The 22033-nt window shown below is 43.6% G+C and overlaps 1 protein-coding gene across 2 annotated transcripts in view; it reads right to left on the bottom strand.

Moving 5' to 3' along the window:
* Nucleotides 1-22033, bottom strand: part of LOC106587595 (FTO alpha-ketoglutarate dependent dioxygenase) — a 177952-nt gene that overhangs the window by 130979 nt on the left and 24940 nt on the right. The window contains exons 3-6 of one of the 2 annotated variants that reach the window (XM_014176154.3): nt 20855-21899; nt 18681-18809; nt 2024-2103; nt 1679-1822 (exon numbers count right to left, since the gene is read on the bottom strand). In XM_014176154.3, coding sequence (XP_014031629.3) covers nt 1679-1822; nt 2024-2103; nt 18681-18809; nt 20855-21899 — 1398 coding nt within the window. The remainder of the gene's footprint in view (nt 1-1678; nt 1823-2023; nt 2104-18680; nt 18810-20854; nt 21900-22033) is intronic. The other variant, XM_014176157.3, reaches the window with a different exon arrangement.

Raw genomic sequence — 22033 nt, 5'->3', positions numbered from 1 at the left:
AACACAGACAGGAAGATTAGAGTAGAGAGGCCAGGAGGGCCTAGAATCAGCTAGAAAATGGTCTCTCTCTCTCTGCTATGCCAGGTGCTGTTCTCCTGTTCTCTACCCATCAACCCTTGCTTCAACTCCCTCCTCTGTCTACTAACATTCTCCCCCTCTCCCTGAACACACGTTCCTCAGATGGCTGACGTTCAGCTTCATAACCATCACAACCCTAAACACCCCCCTTCCCCCCTCTATCCCTACCCAAACGACTGTCAAACCCCCTCTAAGCATACACGACACACAGTACATCAGCATCAGCCAGGCAGCCAGGCAGCCAGCCGGCCGGCCGGTCGATCTACTGTTTATTACTTTTTAAGGAAATGCCCATAAGGTGTTGGTCAGGTCAGCCTGTCTGACGAGCCTCTGCTTGTTCGCTCTATGGTCGTCCATGTCAAACACGACCCATGCAATATGCGCCCGCTAACCGCCAAAACTAGCCGTCATAATAAATAACTCTGCCAACAATACATCATTTAAGTGGGTGTTCTGCCCTCATGGGCAACTCAGAACAAATGGCCCAATCCATCATCATGGTCCTGGGGACGCCAGGTAGAGTAGAGCGGGGCCAGGCCCCCGAGAGAGAGCTCTCTCCCCTCCTCTCCCAGCCTTTTATAAATAGCCTCCTGTTTTCCTAAATAAACGGTGTGCGCCCCCCAGCCAGGCCTACACTGGGTAATCCTGTGGTGCTGCGCTGTGAGCAGGTGTTCGCTCTCTCTGCGATGGAGACCAGGTGTTGGCTAGGCCTCTCCCTCTCTCTCTTTCTATACCCCTCTCTGTCTCTCTCTCTCTCTCTCGCTCTCTCTCTCTCATATTGTCTGAATAATTAATACTGGCTACAACCTTTAAACAACCTCACGCCAAGCTCATCTGTCATGGCGTCCCCGTGTGGTTCCTGACTCGGCCCGCTGCTGTGGTTACCTGGGAGTAGTGAGGATAACACATACAGAGGGGAGCGGAGGGGAGAGGTGAAGTGCTATTTTAACCATTAGCCCCTGGCAGTCAGGGGCAGGCTGGGCTGCAGAAGGCTGTATTGAGCAAGCTGCCACTGTAAAGCGTGAACGGCCCCCATAGGGTCTCAGGGCCCCGGAGCCAGATTCACTGATTGTTCTGTGTGAAAGGGGCCATGATCTTGATTCTTAGACAAACAAGAGCAGCCTGGACTTATGAAATATTTCTCCCATAACATAAATACCCACGGTAGCTATGAATGATGTCAACTTAAATGTTGACAACCTCTTTATTTTCCTATGGAAGGGCCTTAACCCTGGTTAACAAGATGTGACTGAAAGTAGAAAGGGAAAGATTATACACAACTACCCTTTCCTTGAATGAGGGTTCCAAAAGGGTTCTTCGGCTGTCTCCATAGGATAACCCTTTTTGGTTCCAGGTATAACTATTTCGGGGTCCATGTAGAATCCTCTGTGTAAAGGAAGTCAAAAGGTGTTCTACCCGGAACTAAAAGGGTTCTACCTGGAACTAAAAAGGGTTCTTCAAAGGGCTCTTCTATGAGGACAGCTGAAAAAACCCTTTTAGGTTCTAGATAGCACCTTTTTTCTAAGCGTGTAGGTAGGACACCAAGTTAGGCCTATCGCAGAACCCCAAAAGTTAGTCACACACAGTCACACACACCCACCTCGTTGTGTATCTCCTCGTAGCCTTGCAGGGTAGCTGGCAGCAGGGAGAGCAGGCTGTGGGTCCCTGTTTCTGGGTCTGTGCTCAGATTAGACAGGGCCTCCCGGCAGCGAGACTGGATGTAGTCCAGGGTCCCGGTTGAACACTGTGAGGACAGACCGTCAAAAAAGGTTGGGAGATAATGCATGTATTCTGGGAGCATAAGGGCCTCTTGGAATTCTAGAATAGAAGGTAGAATCTGTTAAAGAAAGGTAATGGAATATATGGTATCCTATAAAATAAACCAATCATTATTAGAATCAGGCCAGGGTCTCCAAGCCCCCAGTGTACCCCAGGCCCCCCTCACCTCCGCCACTCTGTGTGTAGAGCTGAAGCGGGCTGAGTCTCCAGCCAGAACACAGTGCTGATGGGTCCTGTTCAGGTCATCTGGGGACAGAGGAGGACAAAACACAGTCACCACACAACCAACACCAGTCAACTATCCCAAATATTAAGAGGCAAGGATGTTCACAACATTTTATTATGAATATAGGCCTACACATCAATGATGTTCACAACAATTTACTATGAATATAGGCCTACACATCAATGATGTTCACAACAATTGACTATGAATATAGGCCTACACATCAATGATGTTCACAACAATTGACTATGAATATAGACCTACACATCAATGATGTTCACAACAATTTACTATGAATATAGGCCTACACATCAATGATGTTCACAACAATTTACTTTGAATATAGGCCTACACATCAATGATGTTCACAACAATTTACTTTGAATATAGGCCTACACATCAATGATGTTCACAACAATTTACTATGAATATAGGCCTACACATCAATGATGTTCACAGCAATTTTCTATGAATATAGGCCTACACATCAATAATGTTCACAACAATTTACTATGAATATAGGCCTACACATCAATAATGTTCACAACAATTTACTATGAATATAGGCCTACACATCAATAATGTTCACAACAATTTACTATGAATATAGGCCTACACAAATGCCAAATGTTTTCATTGTGTTTTAACCTTTGTTAGGACACGAGACACCACACCACACTTGTCTACTAGTGGAATGAAGATGGAAAATACAATTGAAATGTCTGTTTAACCTGTTAGGGCTAGGGGGCAGTATTTGCACGGCTGGATAAAAAAAATGTACCCGATTTAATCTGGTTACTAATCCTACCCAGTAACTAGAATATGCATATACTTATTATATATGGATAGAAAACACTCTAAAGTTTCTAAAACTGTTTGAATGGTGTCTGTGAGTATAACAGAACTCATTTGGCAGGCAAAACCCTGAGACATTTTCTGACAGGAAGTGGATACCTGATGTGTTGTATTACCTTTAAAGCTATCCCATTGAAAAACACAGGGGCTGAGGAATATTTTGGCACTTCCTATTGCTTCCACTAGATGTCACCAGCCTTTACAAAGTGTTTTGAGTCTTCTGGAGGGAGATCTGACCGAACAAGAGCCATGGAACGATGATGGCCCATTAGACACCTGGCGCGCGAGTTCATGTTGGGTACCCTCGTTCCAATACGTTATAAAAGAGTATGCATTCGTCCACCTTGAATATTATTCATGTTCTGGTTAAAAAAGGCCCTAATGATTTATGCTATACAACGTTTGACATGTTTGAACGAACGTAAATATATTTTTTCCCCTCGTTCATGACGAGAAGTCCGGCTGGCTTAGATCATGTGCTAACAAGACGGAGATTTTTGGACATAAATGATGAGCTTTTTTGAACAAAACTACATTCGTTATGGACCTGTGATACCTGGAAGTGACATCTGATGAAGAGAATCAAAGGTAATGGATTATTTACATAGTATTTTCGATTTTAGATCTCCCCAACATGACGTCTAGTCTGTATCGCAACGCGTATTTTTCTGGGCGCAGTGCTCAGATTATTGCAAAGTGTGATTTCCCAGTAAGGTTATTTTTAAATCTGGCAAATTGATTGCGTTCAAGAGATGTAAATCTATAATTCTTTAAATGACAATATAATATTTTACCAATGTTTTCTAATTTTAATTATTTAATTTGTGGTGTTGACTTGACTGCCGGTTATTGGAGGGAAACGATTTCCTCAACATCAATGCCATAGTAAAACGCTGTTTTTGGATATGAATATGAACTTGATAGAACTAAAAATGCATGCATTGTCTAACATAATGTCCTAGGAGTGTCATCTGATGGAGATTGTAAAAGGTTAGTGCATCATTTTAGCTGGTTTTATGGTTTTGGTGACCCTGTCTTTGAATTGACAAAACATTACACACAACTCTTGTAAATGTACTGTCCTAACATACTCTAAATGTATGCTTTCGCCGTAAAACCTTTTTGAAATCGTAAAACGTGGTTAGATTAAGGAGATGTTTATCTTTCAAAGGGTGTAAAATAGTTGTATGTTTGAAAAATTTGAATTTTGACATTTATTTGGATTCAAATTTGCCGCTCTTGAAATGCACCTGCTGTTGATGGAGTGTACCACGGGGGGGACGCTAGCGTTCTGTTTGAGTGGGGACCATTTCTCCCCACTCAAACAGAACGTTTCCTGCTAACCTAACAATGCTATCGCTAATCCTATCAAACGCCAACGCCTTCTATTATATAAGAGCACAGATGCCAGAGTCTGGTTATCACCAGAGTCTACGAGAAATATCTTGAGCAAGGCACATAACCCTAAATGCTCCTGTAAGTCGCTCACCACCACTGTTGTTAAACTGGCTTCTTAGGTAAGGGTGTGATGGCCTAGTTCCAGCTTTAGCCACAAGTTGCAACACCTCTCATTAACAGGTTTATTCCGTTTCGGGGGTGTTTTCGTTGTTTATCAGAAATGCTAATATTTCTGCTAATGATCTACGTATTTTCACAAACATGTTAAGTGTTGGCCATTAGATTGTTAACAGTGCAACAGTACATCCTCTCAAGCGTACCACCGTTCACTGAAAAGTGACCTGTTTAAAGGTGTCAGTGGTTCAGGACAGGTTAGAGCATGGGTGTATTCATTAGGGAACACCATTATGTCGGTGGAAACTATGTTGAATAATAATAAACTACATTTATCAATCTGACTCCATTATTATGTGAATAAATGCAACAGGCCCTGTGCGTCTCTGGAGGATATAGCAAGATGGTGAACAATTGCATCACCAACTCAGTATGACTATAATGAACATGTGTCTATCTTGCAGCGTTATGCAGTTATTAAGAGGCTAGATACAAATAGCTAATCCTGGACACCAATGTTCTAGCATTCATTTATTGAGGCAAGTAGATCAGAGATGTCAAGGTGGTACCCAAGCATGTGCTATGTGAATAGTGTAAGTAACAACTATCAATAGACCTACTACATTATAGACATAGTCAATCAAAAAATGACTCTGTAAAATGAGGAACGCATTCAATCAATTCAACTAATAGAATTTATTAGTCACAAAAGAACTGACACTCAACCAATTCCAATGTACATGAAATACATGATACAGAAAAACACAGAGTAAATAACGGTAACCAAGAGGTTAAGAGTTAACGTGGTTACATGTGTCTTCAATTCAGAATCATCGCTAAGAGAAAAAACATGTCTGTCTGATACACACAGGAGCTTGGTAGCAAGTTAACGTTTGATCCCTGTGATGGCCCACAGATGGTGTGCCATCTAAACAACGTCATAAATTGCGACTGAGTCACCCCACTGTGCTCCCACACCAGCCAGTCACCGGTCACTGCGATGATCAACTTCTCGTATTCTTCCAATACACTGAAGCAAACCATTCTGCACCATAAAAACACATTTGCTGCTCCACACCAACTAATTACAATGCCAGGTCCTCTATCTAAAAACCTCTATCCAGCAGCAGGATCAGTGAAATGTGAGCATTATTCTACTTCATTGAACAAACACTGTCAGATCTCATTCCTCATGATGGAGGTCTCATATCAACAAACGTCATCAGATCTCATTCAATCCCTCATGATGGAGGACTCATATCAACAAACACTGTCAGATCTCAGTCCTCATGATGGAGGACTCATATCAACAAACACTGTCAGATCTCATTCCTCATGATGGAGGACTCATATCAACAAACACTGTCAGATCTCATTCCTCATGATGGAGGTCTCATATCAACAAACGCTGTCAAATCTCATTCAATCCCTCATGATGAAGGTCTCATATCAACAAACGCTGTCAGATCTCATTCAATCCCTCATGATGAAGGTCTCATATCAACAAACACTGTCAGATCTCATTCAATCCCTCATGATGGAGGTCTCATATCAACAAACACTGTGCGATCTCATTCAATCCCTCATGATGGAGGTCTCATATCAACAAACACTGTCCGATCTCATTCAATCCCTCATGATGGAGGTCTCATATCAACAAACACTGTCAGATCTCATTACTCATGATGGAGGTCTCATATCAACAAACACTGTCAGATCTCATTCCTCATGATGGAGGTCTCAAATCAACAAACACTGTCAGATCTCATTCAATTCCTCATGATGGAGGACTCATATCAACAAACGCTGTCAGATCTCATTCCTCATGATGGAGGTCTCAAATCAACAAACACTGTCAGATCTCATTCAATCCCTCATGATGAAGGTCTCATATCAACAAACACTGTCAGATCTCATTCAATCCCTCATGATGGAGGTCTCATATCAACCAACGCTGTCAGATCTCATTCCTCATGATGGAGGTCTCATATCAACAAACACTGTCAGATATCATTCAATCCCTCATGATGGAGGTCTCGTATCAACAAACACTGTCAGATCTCATTCCTCATGATGGAGGTCTCATATCAACAAACACTGTCAGATCTCATTCAATCCCTCATGATGGAGGTCTCATATCAACAAACACTGTCAGATCTCATTCCTCATGAAGGAGGTCTCATATCAACAAACGCTGTCAGATCTCATTCCTCATGATGGAGGTCTCATATCAACAAATGCTGTCAGATCTCATTCCTCATGATGGAGGTCTCATATCAACAAACACTGTCCGATCTCATTCCTCATGATGGAGGTCTCATATCAACAAACGCTGTCAGATCTCATTCAATCCCTCATGATGGAGGTCTGATATCAACAAACACTGTCAGATATCATTCCCCATGATGGAGGTCTCAATTCAACAAACACTGTCAGATCTCATTCAATGCCTCATGATGGAGGTCTCATATCAACAAACGCTGTCAGATCTCATTCAATCCCTCATGATGGAGGTCTCATATCAACAAACACTGTCAGATCTCATTCAATCCCTCATGATGGAGGTCTCATATCAACAAACGCTGTCAGATCTCATTCAATCCCTCATGATGGAGGTCTCATATCAACAAACCCTGTCAGATCTCATTCAATCCCTCATGATGAAGGTCTCATATCAACAAACACTGTCAGATCTCATTCAATCCCTCATGATGGAGGTCTCATATCAACAAACGCTGTCAGATCTCATTCAATCCCTCATGATGGAGGTCTCATATCAACAAACACTGTCAGATCTCATTCAATCCCTCATGATGAAGGTCTCATATCAACAAACACTGTCAGATCTCATTCCTCATGATGGAGGTCTCATATCAACAAACACTGTCAGATCTCATTCAATCCCTCATGATGGAGGTCTCATATCAACAAACACTGTCAGATCTCATTCCTCATGATGGAGGACTCATATCAACAAACACTGTCAGATCTCATTCCTCATGATGGAGGTCTCATATCAACAAATGTTGTCAGATCTCATTCAATCCCTCATGATGGAGGTCTCATATCAACAAACACTGTCAGATCTCATTCAATCCCTCATGATGGAGGTCTCATATCAACAAACGCTGTCAGATCTCATTCAATCCCTCATGATGGAGGTCTCATATCAACAAACCCTGTCAGATCTCATTCAATCCCTCATGATGAAGGTCTCATATCAACAAACACTGTCAGATCTCATTCAATCCCTCATGATGGAGGTCTCATATCAACAAACGCTGTCAGATCTCATTCAATCCCTCATGATGGAGGTCTCATATCAACAAACACTGTCAGATCTCATTCAATCCCTCATGATGAAGGTCTCATATCAACAAACACTGTCAGATCTCATTCCTCATGATGGAGGTCTCATATCAACAAACACTGTCAGATCTCATTCAATCCCTCATGATGGAGGTCTCATATCAACAAACACTGTCAGATCTCATTCCTCATGATGGAGGACTCATATCAACAAACACTGTCAGATCTCATTCCTCATGATGGAGGTCTCATATCAACAAATGTTGTCAGATCTCATTCAATCCCTCATGATGGAGGTCTCATATCAACAAACGCTGTCAGATCTCATTCAATCCCTCATGATGAAGGTCTCATATCAAAAAACGCTGTCAGATCTCATTCAATCCCTCATGATGAAGGTCTCATATCAACAAACACTGTCAGATCTCATTCAATCCCTCATGATGGAGGTCTCATATCAACAAACACTGTCAGATCTCATTCAATCCCTCATGATGAAGGTCTCATATCAACAAACGCTGTCAGATCTCATTCAATCCCTCATGATGGAGGTCTCATATCAACAAACGCTGTCAGATCTCATTCCTCATGATGGAGGTCTCATATCAACAAACACTGTGCGATCTCATTCAATCCCTCATGATGGAGGTCTCATATCAACAAACACTGTCAGATCTCATTCCTCATGATGGAGGTCTCATATCAACAAACACTGTCCGATCTCATTCAATCCCTCATGATGGAGGTCTCATATCAACAAACACTGTCAGATCTCATTCCTCATGATGGAGGTCTCATATCAACAAACACTGTCATATCTCATTCCTCATGATGGAGGTCTCAAATCAACAAACACTGTCAGATCTCATTCCTCATGATGGAGCACTCATATCAACAAACACTGTCAGATCTCATTCAATCCCTCATGATGGAGGACTCATATCATAAACGCTGTCAGATCTCATTCCTCATGATGGAGGTCTCATATCAACAAACGCTGTCAGATCTCATTCAATCCCTCATGATGGAGGTCTCATATCAACAAACACTGTCAGATCTCATTCAATCCCTCATGATGGAGGTCTCATATCAACCAACGCTGTCAGATCTCATTCCTCATGATGGAGGTCTCATATCAACAAACACTGTCAGATCTCATTCAATCCCTCATGATGGAGGTCTCACATCAACAAACACTGTCAGATCTCATTCCTCATGAAGGAGGTCTCATATCAACAAACGCTGTCAGATCTCATTCCTCATGATGGAGGTCTCATATCAACAAACGCTGTCAGATCTCATTCCCCATGATGGAGGTCTCATATCAACAAACACTGTCAGATCTCATTCAATGCCTCATGATGGAGGTCTCATATCAACAAACACTGTCAGATCTCATTCCTCATGATGGAGGACTCATATCAACAAACACTGTCAGATCTCATTCCTCATGATGGAGGTCTCATATCAACAAATGTTGTCAGATATCATTCAATCCCTCATGATGGAGGTCTCATATCAACAAACGCTGTCAAATCTCATTCAATCCCTCATGATGAAGGTCTCATATCAACAAACGCTGTCAGATCTCATTCAATCCCTCATGATGAAGGTCTCATATCAACGAACACTGTCAGATCTCATTCAATCCCTCATGATGGAGGTCTCATATCAACAAACACTGTGCGATCTCATTCAATCCCTCATGATGGAGGTCTCATATCAACAAACACTGTCCGATCTCATTCAATCCCTCATGATGGAGGTCTCATATCAACAAACACTGTCAGATCTCATTCCTCATGATGGAGGTCTCATATCAACAAACACTGTCAGATCTCATTCCTCATGATGGAGGTCTCATATCAACAAATGTTGTCAGATCTCATTCAATCCCTCATGATGGAGGTCTCATATCAACAAACGCTGTCAGATCTCATTCAATCCCTCATGATGAAGGTCTCATATCAAAAAACGCTGTCAGATCTCATTCAATCCCTCATGATGAAGGTCTCATATCAACAAACACTGTCAGATCTCATTCAATCCCTCATGATGGAGGTCTCATATCAACAAACACTGTCAGATCTCATTCAATCCCTCATGATGAAGGTCTCATATCAACAAACGCTGTCAGATCTCATTCAATCCCTCATGATGGAGGTCTCATATCAACAAACGCTGTCAGATCTCATTCCTCATGATGGAGGTCTCATATCAACAAACACTGTGCGATCTCATTCAATCCCTCATGATGGAGGTCTCATATCAACAAACACTGTCCGATCTCATTCAATCCCTCATGATGGAGGTCTCATATCAACAAACACTGTCAGATCTCATTCCTCATGATGGAGGTCTCATATCAACAAACACTGTCAGATCTCATTCCTCATGATGGAGGTCTCAAATCAACAAACACTGTCAGATCTCATTCCTCATGATGGAGCACTCATATCAACAAACACTGTCAGATCTCATTCAATCCCTCATGATGGAGGACTCATATCAACAAACGCTGTCAGATCTCATTCCTCATGATGGAGGTCTCATATTAACAAACGCTGTCAGATCTCATTCAATCCCTCATGATGGAGGTCTCATATCAACAAACACTGTCAGATCTCATTCAATCCCTCATGATGGAGGTCTCATATCAACCAACGCTGTCAGATCTCATTCCTCATGATGGAGGTCTCATATCAACAAACACTGTCAGATCTCATTCAATCCCTCATGATGGAGGTCTCACATCAACAAACACTGTCAGATCTCATTCCTCATGAAGGAGGTCTCATATCAACAAACACTGTCAGATCTCATTCCTCATGATGGAGGTCTCATATCAACAAATGTTGTCAGATCTCATTCAATCCCTCATGATGGAGGTCTCATATCAACAAACGCTGTCAGATCTCATTCAATCCCTCATGATGAAGGTCTCATATCAAAAAACGCTGTCAGATCTCATTCAATCCCTCATGATGAAGGTCTCATATCAACAAACACTGTCAGATCTCATTCAATCCCTCATGATGGAGGTCTCATATCAACAAACACTGTCAGATCTCATTCAATCCCTCATGATGAAGGTCTCATATCAACAAACGCTGTCAGATCTCATGCAATCCCTCATGATGGAGGTCTCATATCAACAAACGCTGTCAGATCTCATTCCTCATGATGGAGGTCTCATATCAACAAACACTGTGCGATCTCATTCAATCCCTCATGATGGAGGTCTCATATCAACAAACACTGTCCGATCTCATTCAATCCCTCATGATGGAGGTCTCATATCAACAAACACTGTCAGATCTCATTCCTCATGATGGAGGTCTCATATCAACAAACACTGTCAGATCTCATTCCTCATGATGGAGGTCTCAAATCAACAAACACTGTCAGATCTCATTCCTCATGATGGAGCACTCATATCAACAAACACTGTCAGATCTCATTCAATCCCTCATGATGGAGGACTCATATCAACAAACGCTGTCAGATCTCATTCCTCATGATGGAGGTCTCATATTAACAAACGCTGTCAGATCTCATTCAATCCCTCATGATGGAGGTCTCATATCAACAAACACTGTCAGATCTCATTCAATCCCTCATGATGGAGGTCTCATATCAACCAACGCTGTCAGATCTCATTCCTCATGATGGAGGTCTCATATCAACAAACACTGTCAGATCTCATTCAATCCCTCATGATGGAGGTCTCACATCAACAAACACTGTCAGATCTCATTCCTCATGAAGGAGGTCTCATATCAACAAACGCTGTCAGATCTCATTCCTCATGATGGAGGTCTCATATCAACAAACGCTGTCAGATCTCATTCCCCATGATGGTGGTCTCATATCAACAAACACTGTCAGATCTCATTCAATGCCTCATGATGGAGGTCTCATATCAACAAACACTGTCAGATCTCATTCCTCATGATGGAGGACTCATATCAACAAACACTGTCAGATCTCATTCCTCATGATGGAGGTCTCATATCAACAAATGTTGTCAGATATCATTCAATCCCTCATGATGGAGGTCTCATATCAACAAACGCTGTCAAATCTCATTCAATCCCTCATGATGAAGGTCTCATATCAACAAACGCTGTCAGATCTCATTCAATCCCTCATGATGAAGGTCTCATATCAACGAACACTGTCAGATCTCATTCAATCCCTCATGATGGAGGTCTCATATCAACAAACACTGTCAGATCTCATTCAATCCCTCATGATGAAGGTCTCATATCAACAAACGCTGTCAGATCTCATTCAATCACTCATGATGGAGGTCTCATATCAACAAACGCTGTCAGATCTCATTCCTCATGATGGAGGTCTCATATCAACAAACACTGTGCGATCTCATTCAATCCCTCATGATGGAGGTCTCATATCAACAAACACTGTCCGATCTCATTCAATCCCTCATGATGGAGGTCTCATATCAACAAACACTGTCAGATCTCATTCCTCATGATGGAGGTCTCATATCAACAAACACTGTCAGATCTCATTCCTCATGATGGAGGTCTCAAATCAACAAACACTGTCAGATCTCATTCAATCCCTCATGATGGAGGACTCATATCAACAAACGCTGTCAGATCTCATTCCTCATGATGGAGGTCTCAAATCAACAAACACTGTCAGATCTCATTCAATCCCTCATGATGAAGGTCTCATATCAACAAACACTGTCAGATCTCATTCAATCCCTCATGATGGAGGTCTCATATCAACCAACGCTGTCAGATCTCATTCCTCATGATGGAGGTCTCATATCAACAAACACTGTCAGATATCATTCAATCCCTCATGATGGAGGTCTCGTATCAACAAACACTGTCAGATCTCATTCCTCATGATGGAGGTCTCATATCAACAAACACTGTCAGATCTCATTCAATCCCTCATGATGGAGGTCTCATATCAACAAACACTGTCAGATCTCATTCCTCATGAAGGAGGTCTCATATCAACAAACGCTGTCAGATCGCATTCCTCATGATGGAGGTCTCATATCAACAAATGCTGTCAGATCTCATTCCTCATGATGGAGGTCTCATATCAACAAACACTGTCCGATCTCATTCCTCATGATGGAGGTCTCATATCAACAAACGCTGTCAGATCTCATTCAATCCCTCATGATGGAGGTCTGATATCAACAAACACTGTCAGATATCATTCCCCATGATGGAGGTCTCATATCAACAAACACTGTCAGATCTCATTCAATGCCTCATGATGGAGGTCTCATATCAACAAACGCTGTCAGATCTCATTCAATCCCTCATGATGAAGGTCTCATATCAACAAACGCTGTCAGATCTCATTCAATCCCTCATGATGGAGGTCTCATATCAACAAACACTGTCAGATCTCATTCAATCCCTCATGATGGAGGTCTCATATCAACAAACGCTATCAGATCTCATTCAATCCCTCATGATGGAGGTCTCATATCAACAAACCCTGTCAGATCTCATTCAATCCCTCATGATGAAGGTCTCATATCAACAAACACTGTCAGATCTCATTCAATCCCTCATGATGGAGGTCTCATATCAACAAACGCTGTCAGATCTCATTCAATCCCTCATGATGGAGGTCTCATATCAACAAACACTGTCAGATCTCATTCAATCCCTCATGATGAAGGTCTCATATCAACAAACACTGTCAGATCTCATTCCTCATGATGGAGGTCTCATATCAACAAATGTTGTCAGATCTCATTCAATCCCTCATGATGGAGGTCTCATATCAACAAACGCTGTCAGATCTCATTCAATCCCTCATGATGAAGGTCTCATATCAAAAAACGCTGTCAGATCTCATTCAATCCCTCATGATGAAGGTCTCATATCAACAAACACTGTCAGATCTCATTCAATCCCTCATGATGGAGGTCTCATATCAACAAACACTGTAAAATCTCATTCAATCCCTCATGATGAAGGTCTCATATCAACAAACGCTGTCAGATCTCATTCAATCCCTCATGATGGAGGTCTCATATCAACAAACGCTGTCAGATCTCATTCAATCCCTCATGATGGAGGTCTCATATCAACAAACACTGTCAGATCTCATTCAATCCCTCATGATGGAGGTCTCATATCAACAAACACTGTCAGATCTCATTCAATCCCTCATGATGGAGGACTCATATCAACAAACACTGTCAGATCTCATTCCTCATGATGGAGGTCTCATATCAACAAACACTGTCAGATCTCATTCCTCATGATGGAGGTCTCAAATCAACAAACACTGTCAGATCTCATTCCTCATGATGGAGCACTCATATCAACAAACACTGTCAGATCTCATTCAATCCCTCATGATGGAGGACTCATATCAACAAACGCTGTCAGATCTCATTCCTCATGATGGAGGTCTCATATCAACAAACGCTGTCAGATCTCATTCAATCCCTCATGATGGAGGTCTCATATCAACAAACACTGTCAGATCTCATTCAATCCCTCATGATGGAGGTCTCATATCAACCAACGCTGTCAGATCTCATTCCTCATGATGGAGGTCTCATATCAACAAACACTGTCAGATCTCATTCCTCATGAAGGAGGTCTCACATCAACAAACACTGTCAGATCTCATTCCTCATGAAGGAGGTCTCATATCAACAAACGCTGTCAGATCTCATTCAATCCCTCATGATGGAGGTCTCATATCAACAAACACTGTCCGATCTCATTCCTCATGATGGAGGTCTCATATCAACAAACACTGTCAGATCTCATTCCTCATGATGGAGGTCTCATATCAACAAACACTGTCAGATCTCATTCAATGCCTCATGATGGAGGTCTCATATCAACAAACGCTGTCAGATCTCATTCAATCCCTCATGATGAAGGTCTCATATCAACAAACGCTGTCAGATCTCATTCAATCCCTCATGATGGAGGTCTCATATCAACAAACACTGTCCGATCTCATTCCTCATGATGGAGGTCTCATATCAACAAACACTGTCAGATCTCATTCAATCCCTCATGATGGAGGTCTCATATCAACAAACGCTGTCAGATCTCATTCAATCCCTCATGATGGAGGTCTCATATCAACAAACGCTGTCAGATCTCATTCAATCCCTCATGATGGAGGTCTCATATCAACAAACACTGTCCGATCTCATTCCTCATGATGGAGGTCTCATATCAACAAACGCTGTCCGATCTCATTCCTCATGAAGGAGGTCTCATATCAACAAACGCTGTCAGATCTCATTCAATCCCTCATGATGGAGGTCTCTATCAACAAACGCTGTCAGATCTCATTCAATCCCTCATGATGGAGGTCTCATATCAACAAACACTGTCCGATCTCATTCCTCATGATGGAGGTCTCATATCAACAAACGCTGTCAGATCTCATTCAATCCCTCATGATGGAGGTCTCACATCAACAAACACTGTCAGATCTCATTCCTCATGAAGGAGGTCTCATATCAACAAACACTGTCAGATATCATTCCTCATGATGGAGGTCTCATATCAACAAACACTGTCAGATCTCATTCAATCCCTCATGATGGAGGTCTCATATCAACAAACACTGTCCGATCTCATTCCTCATGATGGAGGTCTCATATCAACAAACGCTGTCCGATCTCATTCCTCATGAAGGAGGTCTCATATCAACAAACGCTGTCAGATCTCATTCAATCCCTCATGATGGAGGTCTCATATCAACAAACGCTGTCAGATCTCATTCAATCCCTCATGATGAAGGTCTCATATCAACAAACACTGTCAGATCTCATTCAATCCCTCATGATGGAGGTCTCATATCAACAAACACTGTCCGATCTCATTCCTCATGATGGAGGTCTCATATCAACAAACACTGTCCGATCTCATTCCTCATGATGAAGGTCTCATATCAACAAACACTGTCCGATCTCATTCCTCATGATGGAGGTCTCATATCAACAAACACTGTCCGATCTCATTCCTCATGATGGAGGTCTCATATCAACAAACGCTGTCAGATCTCATTCAATCCCTCATGATGGAGGTCTCATATCAACAAACGCTGTCAGATCTCATTCAATCCCTCATGATGGAGGTCTCATATCAACAAACACTGCCCGATCTCATTCCTCATGATGGAGGTCTCATATCAACAAACACTGTCCGATCTCATTCCTCATGATGGAGGTCTCATATCAACAAATGCTGTCAGATCTCATTCAATCCCTCATGATGGAGGTCTCATATCAACAAACGCTGTCAGATCTCATTCAATCCCTCATGATGGAGGTCTCATATCAACAAACACTGTCCGATCTCATTCCTCATGATGGAGGTCTCATATCAACAAACGCTGTCAGATCTCATTCAATCCCTCATGATGGAGGTCTCATATCAACAAACATTTATCCAATAAACAAAGATCCTGATCCGATCCCAACTGCTGTTTCTAGTGTATCAGTCCCGTTAGTCCACGAGCTTGTTTGTGTGTTTAGATGTCGCCCAGCTCTGTTATTATTTGCTCCACATAAAAATCATTAATTTAGCCATTACAGAGCTGTCAATCACAGCACATGTGCATATTTACACCCCGCCTTGAGCAGTGTGGCTGGCTAATGCCTTTGATTTGAAAGTCAAACAGTGAAGTGCTTTAGGAAGATAGATATTATTATGAGGTAGTGAGGGAAAAAACTGAAAAAGAGCATGACAAACAAAACAAGTTCCCCCACTGTTCTGTGTTATCCTCTGATGAGATTGTGAAGGATTAGGTCTCTGGGGGGAATGACTCCCGTCTTTAAAACAGTTTATATCCAATAATAAATTATCTCCATCAATCTGGTCCTCCACAGTCTGATGGCACTGGGGGGACAAACTCGATTTCTGTAATAAATATTTATCTTTCTTTCTCTACCCCCTCATCTGTTGCCACTTGTCCCCTTCTTTTTTCCAGGAAGCAGCAGGCTTTTAAATATATTGGGTCAACTCTTTCTCAGGTCCCTCGTGAGTTGGGAGCTGGAAATCTTATTACCCAACAGGCTCGGTGTCAGACTTGTATTGTTCTTTTTAAACCACTGAAATTCCATTTGGGTGGAAATAACAGCTGATTAAATTTGCACACACATATTACACACACAGACACACACAACATTAACAGTTCAGAGGTTGAGTCACTGACTAACATTGCTAAAAAGGAATGATGGTGTCCGTGATGGTACACGGGCCTGTTCCTTATCAAAACACCACAAAGCCAGAGGCTACAGACCCAGGTTCCAACCCGGGCTGTGTTGCAGCTGGCAGCGACCGGGATACCCATGAGGCGGCACACAATTGGCCCAGCATCGTCCGGATTAGGGGATGGTTTGGCCGTCTGGGATGTCCTTGTCCTATTGCTCTCTAGTGACTCCTTGTGTCGTGCCGGGCGCATGCACGCTGACTTCGGTCGCCAGCTGTACGGTGTTTCCTCCAACACATTGGTCCGGCTGGTTTCAAGATTAAGCGAGCAGTGTATCAAGAAGCAGTGTGGCTTGGCAGGGTCGTGTTTCGGAGGACAAATGGCTCTGGACCTTCACCTGTCCGAGTCCGTACGGGAGTTGCAGCGATGGGACAAGACTGTAACTACCAACTGGATATCACGAAATTGGGGAGAAAAAGGGGCAAAAACTACAACAAAAATTATAATAAAATGTTAAAAAACACCACAAAGCCACTAGTCAACAGGCATCACAAAGCTAGCTTTTATTTCTGTCCCTTGTTGAGGCATGCTAAAACCTCCAATGAAATACTAAGTGGACTAGTTTCTTGAATGTAGTCTTGGTTGATTACAGTAGTAAGCGACTGTACTGTGCACCTGATCCAGGTGTGTAGGAGTGAGACAGACTGACTGTGTGAGCTGCTACAGTACCATAGTTATCCTGTAGGGATCTTCCAAACTGGAACATAAATCCCCATTGATCCAGTTCAGTCAGGTCCAATTACAATGGCGTTTCTAGAGCAGCCCATCACTCTGGTATCATGCCTGGATTGAAAGTTACAAATCTCATCCTGTCTGGGTTATGTCCCATGAGGTCACTCCAACTCATGGTTTCTACTCAAATCAACATGTTTTGAGGTAGAATATGAGTCTGTTCCTGCATGTTCTCGCCTGTGTCTTTGTGTGTGTGTGTGTGTCTGTTCGTACGTGTCCAAAAAAATGATGCAGTCATATTTCACCAACGATCCCAGACAAATACACACAATGATGTCTTGGAGGTCCTAACCCATACACAGTGTGGGACATGGCGTGCTGCTGTGATGGGGAAGCTAGTGGTAGCCAATAATAGCCGTGTAGCCTTGTCCTGTATTGTAGAAGCTAAGAGCAGCCCGACCCAGCAGGCGGAGATGAAAGGGGAAGGCATCTGCTGTAGCCATCAGCATTAAGGTCTGATTTACACCCTCATGGCCCGCTGCCTGTCCTCTCCACTCCATAGAGACACCACCAGCACCGCTGCCACAGCACCGGGTCACAGGACTTCACAAAATAACATTTGGTTTTCTTAACCTCTCTAATGCATGCAATTACATGGAACCTTAGGGTTACAGACACACAAGCAGGCCAGAGTCCGAGCTACAAACGGAACAGAACAGAACAGGGCTTCTGGTCGGGTTGGGTTCAGACTAACACAATGATGAGAGAGTGAGAAATAGAGAGATAGATAAAAGAGAGAGAGAGGGAAGGAGAGAGAGAGAGAAAAAAAAAAACAGAAAAGAGAGGTAGAAAAAGAGAGAGTCTAGAGAGCATCCTGCTTCTATGGGTCAGTAGGGACACAGTAAACCAAACACACTAGAACATCAAGTGTAAATCTCACACAGACTAGAGATGTCATGTAGAAGGAGTGGTGTGCATGCTCTAGTACCTCTCAGGTAGTAGCAGTCTCCGGACTGCAGTGGGAGGGTCAATCCAGGGGTGTGGATGTCCCAGGCCACCTTTAGACCAATCCTCCAGCAGCCCTTCTCTGCAGGACCCTCCTCCGAGCTCACACCTGCTAAACACAAACAATCCCACCACTTAGGTCAGTCAGATCAGAACCAAATATACAATAGGAGACAGGGCATATTGTTACATTATCTCTCAGTACAACTTGTGTCTTCATCACAGTTTCTGTACAAGAGGACAGCCTTTTTAATGAAAGTATTTGATGTTAGTTAGCTAGTGTGTGTAGGGGCAGCAGACAGACAGGGTAGTGGGGACTATTCTCCTCCCATAGCCAGTCTCTGAGCCTCTCCCTGTCTGTCCTCCATCCAAGGCACGATGAGAAAACGAGATCTACCCAGCCCCTGTTAGGTCCACACCCTTCAGCATAAATCAATACTAAAGTCTTCCTGGGCCTCTCTTAGCCCCACGGCAAATCAGGCCTTTTCCTTTGCTCAGCAGAGGATAAATAGTAACTTAATTTCCAGCCAGTGCTTTCTGAGAGAGCTGTTAATGACACTGCTCCTAAAGGACCCAGGATGGGAATGGTGTTGGAGCTGGAGTAAAGAGCATTGTGGTCTTTCCAGCCGGAAAACACTCCGCCGCCAAGCCAGATACCTCCGGATCAGAGCAGCTGGGTGACCCTAAATAAAACCATTCTGAAACACCAGAGACAGAGCCTTGGGAAAAAGAGACAAATACTAGACTTCTCCCAGACCTGACATGAAAAGTAAGCGTGTCAAAGAAAGACAGGTGACGTGCAAATAAACATGCTTAGATGGTTACTGGTTACTGTACGTACCAGACTGTGGGATGCAAAACAGCTCAATTATTGAGTTGAGAGAGAGGGGCTTTGTCCGTGGCGCAGCCGAGAACAATGTAAAAAACATGGGCCCCCTCGTAAAAAAACAACATTCCGCATGGTAACAATTCCATCTCTGTGGTTCTGGGAGAATTCAGAACGATCTGGCCCAAAGTGAACATAGCATTTCTTGAGTAATGCACAGCGGGGTCAGCGAGCAGTGCTGCTAAACTTTTGTCAGGTTTGCCTGTGAAGTCTGGTGCTATGGGGTCAGTTTGGCCTACAAAGGAAAGGCACAGCTGCAGATAGAACAGTCTGCCTAGACTACAGCCCCGGCCGGTCGGTCCTGTGCTGTTTGAAGCCAGCGTTCCCAGGGGTCAAGGGTCAGATGGGTCAGAACAAATCATCTCCACAGTCTTCTACTCTACGGCAGATGGTTCTGTTTAGCCAATCCCTCTGAAATGATGTCGGCCCGCTGCAAAGGCGGCTGAGATATGGTTGTGAACTGTATTGCCATGTGAAAAGGGGATCGTGCACCTTGATAGTAAAACAGAGTACATATTTGATTTAAAAATATGATCATGATCGATCAATCAATGAATGAACTCCATCAAAAATGATACACTCATATCAGCCCTATAAAATCAGGCCGAGACCCACTATAATAGAACATCTAGGCTAAACACTGCCTCAATACTGCTGTACAGTCTAGAACCAGCAATCAAAGCAGACACTCATTATTCCATATCAGATAATTACACATTGATCATTTCTGGAGGAAATTACTTAGATCAGATCGTTGAGCGATAAGGCTGGGCGAGTTGTTGGAGTTTTGTAGTGTGCCGTTCAGCATGTGTTTAGCCCCTGAATGTGTCCCAGAGAGTGTGTGTTGATGATCTTCCCTCACTCCCTGGCCCTGCTAGCGATAAGGCATCCCAGCCTGTCAGAACAGAACAGAGGCAGCCCGTGATGACATTTGATAATGCCCTGACACTATCAGGCTGATAGATCTGATGGCTGGCTCACTGGAGGCCGTGTCTGAGATAAATGCTGTATAGCTGTTGGAAGTGAGCTGCTGTAGGGCCACATACACAACGTTAGCTGTTAGCTGCATCTGATAGAGATAGTAGCTCAAAATGACATCACAGTGGAGAAGAAAATAGCTACTTCTAAGGGGTAGTGGGTGGAGTGATAAAAATGGGATAACAAGTGAGACTGAAGGGTGTTTTTGAGGAAGTTTGGGTCTAGTTTGACAGGGATCCACCACTACTGACAGTGATATACAACAACTATACTGTATGACCTTTGACCCTCACCTTTGTCGTTGTCATGACAGCTGTAGCTGTAGACGGCCACAGGAGATAGGCTGACCAGGTTTTCATCATGGTGCCAGCCCACAGCCATCTTGCCCATCCCATAATACGGCTCTTCTTTCAGCTGGCTCATAGCTGCTGGGTCCATGTAGTTGAGCAGGGTGACGTTGAACTGGGCCGGGCCAGGACAGGATGTCTTAGCAGGGTTGAAGTTAGAGCATCCCTGGCCACTCTGCTGGTCGTCATCCTCCTCATCTTCAATGTGGTACCCAGAGAGACTGTGTTTTAGCTCAGCCACAGGCTTCTCCTGAGGGCCTAGGCCTGTGGTCTCTGTCTCTGTGCTGCCAGCTGGCCTGTGCTTCCAGCCTGTGTGTTTTCCCTCACTGTGTTGTTTTGACCCCGTTGGACTCCCCAATTCAGTTTGTTTAGTCTTCATGTCTCCCATCTCGTCGCTGTGTCTTGACTCCCATGCTGCATCCTGTTTGGACGATGGGCCTTCCTCTTCACTGTGTTTTGACTCTATGTCCCAATCGTCGCTGTGCTTTGACTCAGTCTCTCCCTCCTCACTCTGCTTGGACTCCGAGTCTCCTCCATCGTCACTGGGTTTGGACTCCTCGCTATCTTTAGACTCCGTGTCTCCTTCTACACTGGGTTTAGACTCTATAGCACCAACCAACTCTTTCCTGCACTGCTTGAAAACATCTCCCTCCTTCCTGTCTCCGACATCAGAGCAGAAGAAGCAGTTGAGCTCCCAGAGTGCTTTGCAGGCAGCACTGAGGTCTGGGTCGCAGCAGGTCCCTCTCTGCTCGTCTGTGTGCCAGGGGATGGTGAAGAGCCGCGTGTCCAGGTAGCGGTAGGTGGTTCCTGGCTGACCCAGCAGCACCCGGGACACGGCGGTGAAGACGTCTCGGTCCCTCACCTTCACCAGGTCCCTCAGGAAACAGCCCCTCTGCCGCAGGGTGAGCAGAGCAGCCTCCACCCGACCATGGAGCTCCTCAGGCAGGGAGCAGGACCGCCGCAGAGCCAGGCCAGAGTAGCTAGTCTCCCACTGGAACACAGACAAACACAGATCAATTAGCTGTTGTTCTGCCTGCTATGAGTTAAGTGATCTCTGTCTCCAGAAACAATTGATGGAGAACAAGTACACAGACCAAACAGCCAACATAAATATTGTATAACTAG

This window comes from Salmo salar, chromosome 26 (assembly GCF_965601325.2).
Source record: "Salmo salar chromosome 26, fSalSal1, whole genome shotgun sequence".
Taxonomy (NCBI): domain Eukaryota; kingdom Metazoa; phylum Chordata; class Actinopteri; order Salmoniformes; family Salmonidae; genus Salmo; species Salmo salar.
Note: the sequence above shows the minus strand (reverse complement) of the source record. Positions and strands in the feature narration are given on the sequence as shown.